The 13119-nt window shown below is 57.1% G+C and overlaps 1 protein-coding gene across 3 annotated transcripts in view; it reads right to left on the reverse strand.

The window, feature by feature from the left end:
- Positions 1-8602: 8602 nt before the first annotated feature.
- The window catches only part of CTNNBIP1 (catenin beta interacting protein 1), a 48289-nt gene continuing 43772 nt past the window's right edge, over positions 8603-13119 (reverse strand). For all 3 annotated transcript variants that reach the window (XM_040645757.1, XM_008694752.2, XM_040645756.1), the window contains one exon: positions 8603-11009. In XM_040645757.1, coding sequence (XP_040501691.1) covers positions 10951-11009 — 59 coding nt within the window. In that variant the 3' untranslated portion in view covers positions 8603-10950. The remainder of the gene's footprint in view (positions 11010-13119) is intronic.

A 13119-nucleotide genomic window follows, 5' to 3' on the forward strand; every position in this document is an offset into this window, starting at 1 on the left:
ACCTTCTGGTGGAACGAGAGAGAAACAAGCAGATGTTTCAGATAAAGAAAACAGAGCAGTCAGAGACTAGAAAGCAAAATAGGGCGGGTCAGTTAAGATCCTCTGAGCGGTTGGGGCGCCTGGGCGGCTCAGTTGGTTAAGCGTCTGCCTTTGGCTCAGGTTGTGATCTCAGGGTCCTGGGATCGAGTCCCCCAACTGGGTTCCTGCTCAGCGGGGAGTCTGCTTCTCCCCATTGCTTTTCCCCTCCCCCCTGCTCACACACACATGCTCTCTCTCTCAAATAAATACCTAAAATCTTTTTAAAAAATCCTCTGTGGGGGTGTTATGGTCTGAATGTTCGTGTCCCCCCCCCCCCAAAATTCACCTGTAGAAATCCTAACCCCTGATGTGGCGGTCTTAGGAGGTGGACCTTGGGGAGGGGATTAGGTCACAGGGTTGGAGCCCCATGGGTGGGGTTGGTGCCCTCGTGAAAGAGAGCCCACAGGGCTCGCTTGGCCCTCGCATCACGGGAGGACACAGAGGGAAGACAGAACCTGGAAGGTGGGTCTCACCAGAACCCGACCACGCTGACACCCTAATCTTGGACCTCCAGCCTCCGAACTGCGAGAAATGAATTCCTCTTGCTTATGAGCCGCCCAGAGTGTGGGATTTTGTCAGAGCAGCCCGAGGAGTCTGAGGCAGGGGGTGACATTTAAGCTGACAACTAGAAGCTGAGGATTCAGGGGTGTGGGAAGAGCAGCGCAGGCAGCGGGAGGACACGCACATGAGCTCTGAGGTGGGGCAGGCTCGCGTGTCTGAGGGACGTGAGGCTGGGAGTGAGGACGAGGGGACAGCGGTGGGAGAGGAGGTCAGAGATCCCCAGGAGCCAGGGCCCTGAGGCCCCGCGGCCGCCCACGATAGGAAGGGGAGCTTCGTATCCTGAGTGCAAAGGGCAGACTCCAGGGTGGGGACTGGGGCAGGAGGTGTTACTGGTGTTTTCTCACATCCCAGAAAGAGAGCGGCAGCTCCCAGACACAACCTTTCAGGGAAGCTGTGGGGCTGGGAGTGGACCAGAGTATTCTCAGGTACAACAAGAGTCAGAAGCCACATAGCTTCAGAAGCTCGAGATCCCTGAGGCCACGTAGTGGTCAGGGGAGGCCGGCCGATGGTGCAGACACAGGCAGACCCAAGACCCCCAGGGCACAAAACCACACACTTCCTTGCTCACTGGCTGGGGCTCACTGGACTGGCTGGGGCTTGGCCAGGACCCAGGAGGATGGGCAGCAGCCTCTGGAATATTCCCAAGCGGCTCTTCAAGCTTCTACCTGCAATGACCCATCACTTCCACCCTTACTTCATTAGCTAAGGCCAGTCCTTATAAAAAAAGGGAGAGGGGGACACAACCCTTCCACGTGCCTGGAAGGTAGGGAGCCAGGAGGATCCAAGGAGCAGCACTGACTCCCACAACCCTGTTTTACAGCTGGGAAACTGAGGCTCGGACACATGGAATAGAATCAACCAAGATCAGGGGACTGAGGGTGGCCCGGCGCTCTGTCTGCAGGGCCCCACCCCCTCCTCACGCCCCTAGTGCCCGGCCTCCTCTGCTGGCTAATGACCTTGAGGACCTTAATCTCCTAAGCCTCTCTGCCTTCCACACCCAAGCTTGTCCTGCTGGCGTCTCAGAGGGGGACAGGGTACTAAGACACCCCTTTTGTCTTTCCTTCCCCCAGGGACAAATGCTCGGGGCCCTGAGGAGATCGCACAGCCTGGGGAGGGAGGGGGTGGCAAGAGCAGGCCCACCCGGCACCAGCAGGAACACCCCAGGCCAGGCGGGTCATGGCGTGTGGCTGGTTTTCCCACCACCCCAGGCTCCAGCCTGAATCCGGGACTCGCCCTGACACATCGCTCCAAATGTTTTCTCCTGCTGAAGCAGCTTCAGGGGCCTCTGCGGCTGCCCTCTCTCGGTCTGGCTACTGGGGAGGAGCGAGGGACCAGCCAGGGCACACACAGGCCTCTGCCACCACCTGGCCCTGACCGCAGCATGAGCCGCACGGCATGGCCCAGAGAAGGATGGCCCACAGGCAGGTGCAGGAGTTCTGAGGGGCCCTCCTGACGACCTCAGCTCCCTGCGGACAAGCCTGGGGGTGCCAGCCCTGCTCCGCCTCCTCAGTGACCAGGGTTTTCCTTCTCCGCGGGACGCTGTTCTGTTGCAGCCTGTTTCCAGGTCAGTCAGCCCCGGCGGCCTCGGACACCACAGGGCCAGGCTGCACCCTCTCGTCCCTGCCCCCTCAGCTCGCACACGGCGGGTCCTTGCTCAGCAGCTCCTCACTGGCTCAGCGGTGCAGCTGGGCCGGGTTCACTCCCCGGAGTCTGGAGAAGTCTGGGGGTCATCCAGATGGCTCAGGGTTCGCCCACCTCTGGAGCAAGCCGCGTGAGCTGGGAGGATCTGTGGGAGCTACAAAGAAGGAAGGTTCCGGATAGAAACCTGGAGGGACCAGAGTCCAGGCTGCCCCTCCCAGGGAATGGTAGCTCCGGCTGGGGTGTGGGGGTGATTCAGCCGGAGGAAAGTCCACAGACCACCTTCTCCGGGGATGCTGGACCACCACACCCAGACCGGTTCCCGAGGGCCCAGCCAGCAGGAGCAGCGGGCTGACAGGGTGTTGCGGAGGGAGCGCGGAGGCAGCTGCGTCAGGAGCGGCCCATGGAGGCCCGCGAGGCCCGCGAGGCCCGCGAGGCCATTTCGAGCCTGAGCACTGTGGCGGTGGGAGCGTGTGTGGGAACAGCCGAGGGCGAGGCTGGCCCCCCGGGGACCTGTCTCGCTGTCCCCTCAGCCAGGCCCCCTCTCCACTCACAGCTGAGCCCCCCAGCACGCCCGGGCCCGGGGTGTGCTGCCCCGGCTCCCCGCGGTGGTCGGTGTTTTTCCTTCACACAAACACAAGCACACACGAGGATGTGCGGCCTGCGGTGACCAAAGCTATTTTGACCGCCTCATTGTTTCCGCTCTCGGCTCCTAGCTCCCAGGCCGAGGGCCGCCTCAGTCCTCCCTCCTCGCAGCCTCCCCGGCTCCGGGGCCTGCCCGGCCACCACCGCTCTCCCCGCCGGCGCCCACAGCGCGGCCACCAGGCTCTCCCTCGGGCGGCCCGGCTGCGGAGGGGGCCTGAGGCCGGGAAGGGGCCCAGAGGGCGCCCGAGCCAGGCCTGGGGGCCCGCCCATGGCCACGGAGGGCATCTCAGCCTGTCTTCCCCCGACACCTGGCTGTTTCAACCCACCACGGCCTGTTCAGAGGAAACCCCTCGAGCAGCCCGGCCCCTGCCTCAGGGGAGGATGAAATTGGGGCCGCCCCCCTCCCTCAGCCCCCAGGGTTCGAGCGGCTGGTTCCTGGAGACGGAAAGGAGGAGCCTGGCCTGCCGATAGTCCTGTGGTTGTGAAATTCTCCCCAGCCAATGCACCCCCTATTGCCTGACGATGCTGGGGGGCGGAGGGGGGGCAGGCACCCCGGCTGCTCACGTGCCCACTCCAGGCAGCAACCGTGAGGTACTGACGTTACTACTCCCATGTTCCAGATTGGGAAGCAGGCTTGACGGTGTTGACTGCTGTGTCCCCATCCAACAGCTTGAACTAGGGGCGCCTCGGTGGTTCCGTCGGTCAAGCATCTGACTCTCGATCTCAGCTTGGGTCTTGATCTCGGGGTCGACATGGAGCCCGGAGTTGGATTCCACACAGGAGAGAAACTTGAGGTTTGCAAGGGGGAAGGGCATTAACTGGAGCAGTCCCTCAGCCCTCCAGCAACCACAGAGCTGAGCGGGTCCCCCAGATGGGCCTTGTCTCACACACACACACACACACACACACACACACACACACACACACACACAGCTTATAACTGTCAGAGCCTGAATTGGAACGCAGGTGTGTGCAGCTGAGCCCAGAGCCCAGGAGGGCCTCCCCTGACAGCAGCCACTGCCTGAGGCCTGTAGCGGCTTCATCCCACTCCTTGGGGTTCAGTGCGGGAAGGGTAACTTGAGGCCCTGGGGGCTGAGATCTGTGACCTGGGAGGGGCTGAAGGAGGGCAGGGAGGGCAGGGTGCTGGGAGCTCAGGCCTCAGGGCACAGCAGCTCCCCTGTCCTCCTCCTCCTGGTTGCTCGGAAGCAGAGCCGGCTGCAGTGGGAAGGAGCCTCTGGCTGTGGTGGGTTTTTTTTAACCACTTGATCATGATCAAGGATTTAATTTTATCCCCTTCTCTGGCTGGCTCTGATTCTATTTGGAGTTTAAGCACGAGCTAGTGAGCAGAAGGGTCCCTGGAAGACAGGACTCCCACCCTCTGGCTCAGCAAGGCCCCTCCTTGCCCGTCCAGATAAGACAAGGTTGATCTGGGGGACCCCCTCAGCCCTGCAGGCTTGAGCGAAGGCTGAGGGACTGCTCCAATCCACGCCCTCCCCCCTCACAAAGCTGCTGAGCAGAGGGAGAGTTGGGTTGGGGAGGGGAGCAGCTCTTCCCTCAGCCTCGATCAAGGGATCATCTCAGCTCTTTCTTACTCAAACAAAAAAGTGTTTAACAGGGGCGCCTGGGTGACTCGGTTGGCTAATCATCGAGCTCTTGATTTCAGCTCAGGTCATGATCTCAGGGTCGTGGGGTCAAGCCCAACGTTGGGCTCTGTGCTCAGCAGGGAGTCTGCTTGGGATCCTCTCTCTCCCTCTCTGCCCCTCCCCCCTGTTTGCCGGCGCACGTGCTCTCTCGCTCGCTCTCTCTTTCTCTCTCAAATAAATAAATAAATCTTAAAAAAAACCCACCATTTAACAAGCACCTGCCTGGACCTGGGACCACATTCCTCCCCTCCAGGAGCTGCACGCAGGCCTTGCTCTGAATGACTTCTAAGTAGAGAGGATGGGGGTGGGAGACACCATCATGTGACTTAACGATGCCCATATGTCCCGACCACCCACTGTGGGCAGGTCTCTGCTAAACTTGTCATTTGCATTATATCATAATTCTCAGCAACAGCCTTATGGCATAGATGCTCTCATTGTTCCCATTTTTCCAATAAATTGGATAATTTGCCCCAAGTCACGCAGCTGCCGAGTGGCAGGGCCAGTTCTCAATCCCACCAGATGGCCTCCAGAGGTCTCACTGTCTCCCCAGCCCCCAACCGCATGGACATAAAGATTTATACTGTGGGACTAAACAGTATAAACCAAGGTCAAGAGAGAATCATGCTTATCTAGGGCTTTATTGGATTCAAAGCATTTTTTGTGCAGAATCTGTTAAAGGTACAATTGGTTTTATTTTCCCATTAATTAAGGCTGAGACCTGCCCAAGAGTCCAGAGCTCACAGTAGGGTGGCAGGGCTCCTAGCCTCGCCTACAGTCCCCCAACTCGGAGCTCTTTCACTGACCGCCCATGGGGACAGGTGTGCTTTGAGGCTGGACTGCCAGATGCGGGCCACGGGCTGTGAACAGGAAGGGGCAGGGAGAAGTGGAAGAGGAACCTATTCTAGAAAAACCAGCTTTGTCTGGAGAACTGCCATGTCCCCATGTGAGGCATCAGAGTGGGTGAAAGGTGAAGGGCAGCAGTTTCGATGGCCAGCTGCGGGCAGCTGCTGGGGCACCGTGAGTTGGTGGGAGGCCAGCTTCACACCCAGGCTGCAAAGGCAGCGGCTTCGCCCTGGAGGGTGAGGACTGGCCTGAGGACCCAGCACCTGACAAATATTTAACAACCTACAAGAGCCGGACACGACAGGAGAACAAGGACAAACCCCAGATTGGTCTTGGGGTCACAGAGAGGGCACCGGGCAACCAGGTGATGTAGCGTTTACTCTACCCCCACCCCGCTCTTCCTGCCTCCCCCGCCCCAAAGTAGTGGCTTCAAGCATGGAGTCTGGGGTTAGGCAACCTGGGTCCAAGTTCTGACTGTACCACGCTGACCATTAGCAAACTATGTAACCCCCATTCCCTCATCTGAAAAATGCGGATAATACCATGCTTACCTCACACACAACTGAAGTTGGTGTGTATGCAGTGTGCTCCGCACACAGGTGGTACTCAAACACACAGTCCTTGTGTTAGTATATTTTTAAAATTTTATTTATTTATTAGACAGACAGAGAGAGAGAGAGAGTGAGAGAGATGGAAACACAAGCAGAGGGAGTGGGAGAGGGAGAAGCAGGCTTCCCGCTGAGCAGGGAGCCCGACTCGGGGCTGGATCCCAGGACCCCGGGATCATGACCTGAGCCGAAGGCAGACGCTTAACGACCCAGCCACCCAGGTGCCCCAACATTCCTTGTGTTATTAAGACGGGGACAAGGCAGTTACCTGCATAAAAGATGTTTGTGAAAACCCAAACTCTTCAAGGAGGTGGAAACTCTCAAAGGTTCTGGGTCTGAAATCACCTCCTGGGGCCGTGTATGTGGGGTGGGGCTCCCACAGGTGTGCAAACAGGGAGGCCACCTGTTGCACACCCTGCTCCTTCCCTGGGGACTCAGGAAGACGCCCAGGCAGGGCAGGGTGTGGCTTAGCTCCTGTCAGCAGCTCCCCTGGCCTGCCCGCTTGGCAGGACTGGCGGGTCCCTGTGGGAAACCATCCATGAGGGAGCAGTTCCAAGGTCAAGGAGGAAAATGAAGGCAAAGCACTGGCTGATATTCAACAAGCATTTCACTGCCCTTATCCTATGAGGCCTTTCTTTAAATCAGGACTAGCAGCCACAGTCACCCCCAAGCCCTCCCCTCCAATCTTCTAAACACACAGTTATTGCCCAAGAAAAGTCATTTCCTTCCTTGGACACAGAAGTGTTTCCTAAGCATGGCCTCAGGTCCGTCTGGGACTATTTCATCTTCTGGGAAAGGGGTGGGTGCCATGGGCAACAGGCAAACTGAGAGAGTGCCCAGGGCAGGCAAGGCAGGTGGGTAGTGGTGGGGTCCCCTGGGACCCCCGAGCTCCCGGCCCTGGAAGCTGGCTCCTATCCCCCCACCGAACCAGGTGCCATGGAGGGATCAGTTTCCCTGCTACAAAGGGTTCCGTTCAAAGGCTGGAGCAGCCTGGATTCTCCCAGCTGCTAAGCACCTGCAGGATCAGGCAAAAGCTGCCCTTCATTCTCAACCACCCTCCCCCCAGGGCTGGGAAACACCAACAGAAGGCAGGGTGCCCTGCCCCCCTTCTCAGCCCATCCCTGGCCTCCCCCAGACTCAGCCTGGCCCCCAGCTGGTCTCAGGCCCCGGCAGTCCCAGTCCCACCTGTTGTAGTCAGTTCTGGCTGTATGCACCTGTACTTGGGAAGGTAAACCCAGAAGGTTGCCTGCTGTGCGGGATGAGGGACCCTCCCAGACTCAGTGCAGACTCCGTGCTGCCCCCAGTGTTTTCCCTTGGCCTGCTGAGGTGTCCCGACTCCTCTTTCCTGGTGGCCTAATTCCCATTAGTTAGACAACCCCAGCGGATGCCTGCCTCCCTCCCTCCTGGCTCCAATTCCAGGCTCACTGCTGGGGGCTGGGCAGTGGCACCAGGGCCAGCCAGCCCTTCCCTCTGCTCTGTGGTTCAGCTTAGAAGAGCAGATTGGCTCCGAGGTCAACTCCCCGACCGTGCAACTCAGAACACAAATAATTTACCTAACGCGAGCCCTTGGTGTGTCTCTGTGATGTTTGACTAACATAACTGTCTTTTTTTTTTTTTTTTTGGTCTGTTTCTCAAGAACCATAAAGTCCTTCCTGGAAATAGAAGTTACAGAGAAAGGCAGGTCAACTCAATGTAAAGATGAACGTAAGTTACCTGAAGGTGGAATGGGCTGACTTGTGAGGTAGCGAGTCCCCTGTCCGAGAGGGTATTCGAGCAAAGGCTAGATAAACCTTTTTCAGAGCTATGTCAGAGGTGACACACACATCTGGCCACTGCGTGGGCTGCTAGGCAACCGTCAACCTCTCTCCCAACACGTTCACAAGAGTGAATGATGTTGACTGTGCCATCTGTCCTCCTAGTCTATGAACCCCAGTGTTTAGCACCCAGCGAAACTCTTTGAAAAGAAAATAGAAGCAGTGAGTCCATGTAGCAGAAAAAAAAAAAAGACCTAAAATGGAATGATGAAGGGTGGAAATGATAGATTCTAGAAAATGCTTCCAAAGCAAAAATTCCTAAAGGAGAAATGATTTCAGCTTCTAAACTTAAACGTACAGCTGAACACCAATAAATCTCTCATTTCTGGGATGACGGAAGGACCGGATATTTTGTTTGGACTTTTGTTACAAGCAGCCCAAGACCACTGCCATCACACAGGATGCCGGGTGTGTAGGGTGGAGGGAGCACCTTTCAGGGTGCTCAGTGTCTGTCTGCTCAGGAGCATGGAGGGACAAGGTCACCTCTGAAGACTACTGACCTCAGTCCGATCTAGGATGATATTTAGAATCTCCCAAAAAGGGGGCTCAGCCTTCTATGAACCCAAGAGCTGGGCTAGGTAGATCTCAGAATACTTCCAAAGCCCGAGCTCCACTCCAGGTCGCAGACAATTAAACTAGCAAATGTGGTATTTTTGACCCTCCTTATGGTGCCTCCTTGAGGAGAGAAGGCCCGGCAGCAGAGCCCATGAGACACGGGGAATCAGTGAGTGCACCCAGCTCTGAGGGAGATAACTCAACTCACACAACAAGCTATTAAAAATCTTTATTGTTAATTTTTTTTCTCTAACAGATAATATTTTTAGTTGAAATATGAAGCCACAGCAACACCTTCGCGTCTCCCGTTCAGACGACAAGACAGATCGGGCCATCGCTGTTACAAGAGGGAGGCCCATGACCTTGACAAGGGCAGGCTGGGGCAGAGAACACGCCGTTGGCCAGGACACGGACCCTTCGTGGGGGCTACAGGTACAAAGAGAGGGCAAATGGCAACACTGTGTTGGTGCCTGGTGACAGATGTCATAACCTGGGAGGTGGGGCTTCCCCAGGGGCTCAGCTGGAGCCGCAGGACACCGAGCTGGGAGTGTGTCTGTGAGTACACACACGTCCCACCTCTCCTGGAAGAAGATGCTCTCAGGCCCTTGCCGGAGTCTGCACGGTCCTCGTTCCCTGGGGATCAACAGTCTTTGCAGGGTAGCCTAACCAGGTCAGCTAACTAGGGCCAGGCGCCTGCATGTGGAGGACGTCAGGGCCATCTATGCTGTGATACACAGGTCCTCCTGGAGCAAGGCCCAGACGATGCTCAGAGCACAGCATGAACCGCCCATATGGTCCCAGGTCAGCTCCTGGGATCCATGACAGCCCCAGCCCTGAGAAGGCGGAAATTTGGCTCCAAGAATCTTCTCCTGGCTCTGGGTACCTGGGGCAAAAAAGGAGGCCTCAGCCATTTACTATCTCAGGAGGAGGGCAGAGGCTCCCATCCCTGAGGCCTAATCCTTCACCACCTCCCCACCCAGGTTCTGCTCTGGTGAGAGATACAGGGAGAAGGGCAGGCCACCCCCAAGGGAAGGGGGAGGACAGTTCGAAGACCTGGGGTCCTTCCAGCTCTTCACATACGGCTGCTTGGCAGTGTGTTTCCAGGGACCTGGGTTGAGGGCCAGCCTGGTGGGACCTGCTCAGTGACAGCCCAGCCAGCTGTCTCAGGTGGCACTTCATAAACAAACAACGACTCTGTCCATTCCAGGCTGACATGGAGAGAGACCCTTCGGAAGGCGGTGCAGTGAGGGGCTCGGGCCTGGGATCCGAGAACTCCGAGTGCTGCCCAGGGCCTACTGCCCAGCGGCCGGCACCCTGGGAGCCTGGCTGGCGGAGGTCAGGGCTGGGGGTTTAGAGCTGAAGGCTTCCCGGGCTTCGTGAGCCAGGCTTTGTGAGGCTCCGGGCTCCCAGGCAGAGACCTCTGCTACACGGTGGGGTCTCACAGCTGGGAGAAGCTCCTGCCCTTTACAGCAGGAACCCCAGACGAGGCCTCCAGAAGTAGATCTGGAGGGAAGGGCTGAAAAGGCAGCCGCCCAGTGTGGTCCTCCTCTGCTCAGTACGGGCAGGCCGGAGAGGCCCAGCCAGCGTTCGAGCAATTCCATTCCCCCAACGGGGAGCTGGCTGGTTGCCAACCCTTGGAAGTGACGCACATAAATCCTGCCTAACGGTCACCTCTAAGCTCCGGTCTGCGTGTTCAGGACAGCACAAACCTCTTCGGGGGCTCTGTTTTCCAGCTGTAGACCTTGCATGGGGTCTTGGAGGTCCCCTCGCTGGGGGAGCCAGGTGTGGTCGTTAAAGCAAATGCACTCTCCAGGTGGATCCCCGGCTGGAGAGGGACTGCGCGCGCGGCAGAGTGGGGGCAACCCATGGCAACGGGAGTCATGGATGAGCCAATGAGAAACCAAACACACGTATCAGAAGCCAATCAACAGCAAACACAAACAAAACATGGGAAAGCAGCAGCAAGCTCTTTGTGTAATAAATATTGCAAAGCGCACTTGGTTTCTTTCTTTTTTTTTTTTCAAGTCAAATATAACAACCAATGTCCCGAACCCTGTTTTCAGCATTCAAGAGAGGAGCTGTTGCTATCAGCAGAACACCTGCAGCCAATCAAAGAAAAAAAACCGTTTCCCACTAGCCGGCCAATCAAAATCCTTTTCCAGTTTAAGCAGCCAATCGGGCCTCTTCACATTCCTAAAAAGTGACCTAAATAAAGCACCAGATCTCGGAGAGCTTCCTGGGAAGCCATATACCGAGGCGCAAATTAAAAAAAAAGAAAAAAGAAAAAGTCAGAAATAAAAATAAAAGGTTTCTGTTGGTCAAGATTTAAAAATAAAAGGGTTTCTTTCTGCAGCCAATCATGAGTCCGTCCCTTTAAGCCAATTGTAACTGCACCACCGGTGACTCCCTCGATGTCAGCCCTGCTGAGTGACTGTGGGGTGGGGTTGGGGGGTGTAGGGGCCGGGGGAATCGGGAAGGTGATCTGCTGCCACTCAGCTGGCCGAGGTCCACACAGATCTCTTGGCCCTTGCCAGCTTCCAGGGTGTTCCAAGGGGTTCACCGCTACTGCCTCCGGTCCTCCGTCTCCGACCTGGAAAACGCCATCACCACATCCTCTGCACCTGCAGACCAGGGGAAAAGAACCGTTGGATGGGCCTCTGGCGTCGGGCTGCAGTCAGGACAATGCAAGTCGGCCGGGGCCCCTGTTTCAGCATTGATCTGCCCTAGTGCGGTCCTTCCCAGTACCCAGTGCTTCCAAGGCAGCCTGGCCAGGGGACATGCCAGCAGCCCCACCGGAGGGTGGCAGGGGGCCCGTCGGGGTGAGGCTCGGAGGCTTGCTCAAGGCTATGCCACCGACAGGGCTGCTGGTCCTAGAGCAGGGCTCACATCCTTTGCTCCGTGGTCGCCAAAGCCAGGGGCACTGGGAACCTCTGTCTTTCTTCTCCAGACTCGGGTCTTGATCTCGCTGCAGGTTCTTGCTCACTGGGACTTCTAATTGCCATCCCTCTTTGCCCAAACCCGGCACCTGCTCAAAGGCGCACAGCCGGGCCCATTTCCAGCCTGCAGTCGGCCTGGCTCCGACAGAGAGAGATAATGGCCAGAATCTTTATTATTGTTATTTTTAATCATGGATTTGAGATTCTGGTCCAGGCACTCATGAAATCACTTCCTTTGTCTTGTTTTCCACAAGACAGGCTCTGACATGCAGCCAGAAAAGGCAAGAGCGGGGGGCGGAGGGAAAGAGCTTAAAATATGAACCTGGAACCTGCCGCAGCCACCAGAGCAAGGTGAGCCGACCTGCAGGTCCCGCCCCGCCCCCGGGGCCCTGCCCTCCCTGGGGCCTACTGCTTTCTCCCTTTTTTCTTTTTCTTTCTTTCTTTCTTGCTTGCTTTCTCTTCTCGCTTTCTTTCTTTCTTTCAACATAGTATTTGTTTTTAAGCATTTTTAAAAAAATTTTTAAGTAATCTCTACCCCCAATATGGGGCTCAAGCTCACAACCCCGAGATCAAGTCGCAGCTCTACCGACTGAGCCGGCCAGGTGCCCCTCCCCTTTTTCTAAAGGACGGTTCTCGGTCACGCCCTGAACAAGAATCAGTGGCCTGTGGCCTCTCCGACATACTTCTCTTCTATACCGTTGGAGGGATTCTCCCCAGGAGGAGAGGATGGGAAGAGCGGACACAGGAAAGGCCACAGAAGAGGGAGCCAGTGTGCGTGGTGCATGGGAGAGTTTTCTGGAGTGTGAAGCAGAATCCGGGAAGGGCAGCATTCTGCCTGGCCAGCCCCAGCACAGAGTCGGCCAGCTTCCTCCACACCACAAGGGGGCTTCCCCCCTTCCTTCCTAACTGTCCCACTACACCTGCAGCTGTGGGTGCTGCAGGAGGAGGGCTCACCCACAAGGACGTGACATCGCAGAGATGGCCTTCACTCTGTCCACCAGCGCACCAAGGTGCCACCAAGGGAACCAAGCCCACCACTCACACCCCGATCTGCCTTGAGGGGTTCTGCTGTTGCCAGCATAACTTCCATTCCTGAACAGGGAAACAGGCATCTAGAAAGAAGCTCAAATTATCTGACTTCTTGGGATAGGGGCTCCTTTGCCTGGGAGGCCCTACAAATCCTTCCCTTGTCTTCTTGGGAACATTCTGTTCTCGCCTCAGTCCTAGGACCACGAAATATCACTGCAGGCAGAATTTTCCTAGCAACCACAGAATCCAAGATGACATCATACCCTGCATGGCAGCCGAGCTGGTTACCTACCAGATGCCAGCTCTTCCCGGGCGGGCGCCGCCTGCCCAGTGCACTCATCAGGAGGGGCTGGCGGGGGCTGGGAAAGGGGCGTGGTCAGCCACGAGCAGTGGCAGCCCACTTGCTTCCTTCCTTGCCTGCCTCGTGGGCTCTCTCACAGGGACCTTAGGCCTCTATACTGAGTTGCAGGCACAAAAATAGCACTGGCTACCCTAGGAGGGAATGGTGAGTCTGCAGGGGGAACAGACCCAGGGGCTAGGACTCCCAGCACTGCAGTCTGCCTGGCCTGTGTACCTGGGCTATGCTCTGAGTTGGGGAAGGAAGTGACCTCCTCAAGGTCACACAGGGACTCTGACGCCTCCTCTTTAGCAAGACACCTGAAGCAGAAGGTTTGCTAGAGTCCCACTGGCGCCACAGTGCCAGCTGGTCTCCCGTCCCCGGCTGGGGTGGGGAAATCGGCAGCTTTCATTTTTAGAGCCTCCCACC

The sequence above is a fragment of the Ursus maritimus genome, unplaced genomic scaffold (assembly GCF_017311325.1).
Source record: "Ursus maritimus isolate PB19 unplaced genomic scaffold, ASM1731132v1 scaffold_32, whole genome shotgun sequence".
Lineage (NCBI taxonomy): Eukaryota > Metazoa > Chordata > Mammalia > Carnivora > Ursidae > Ursus > Ursus maritimus.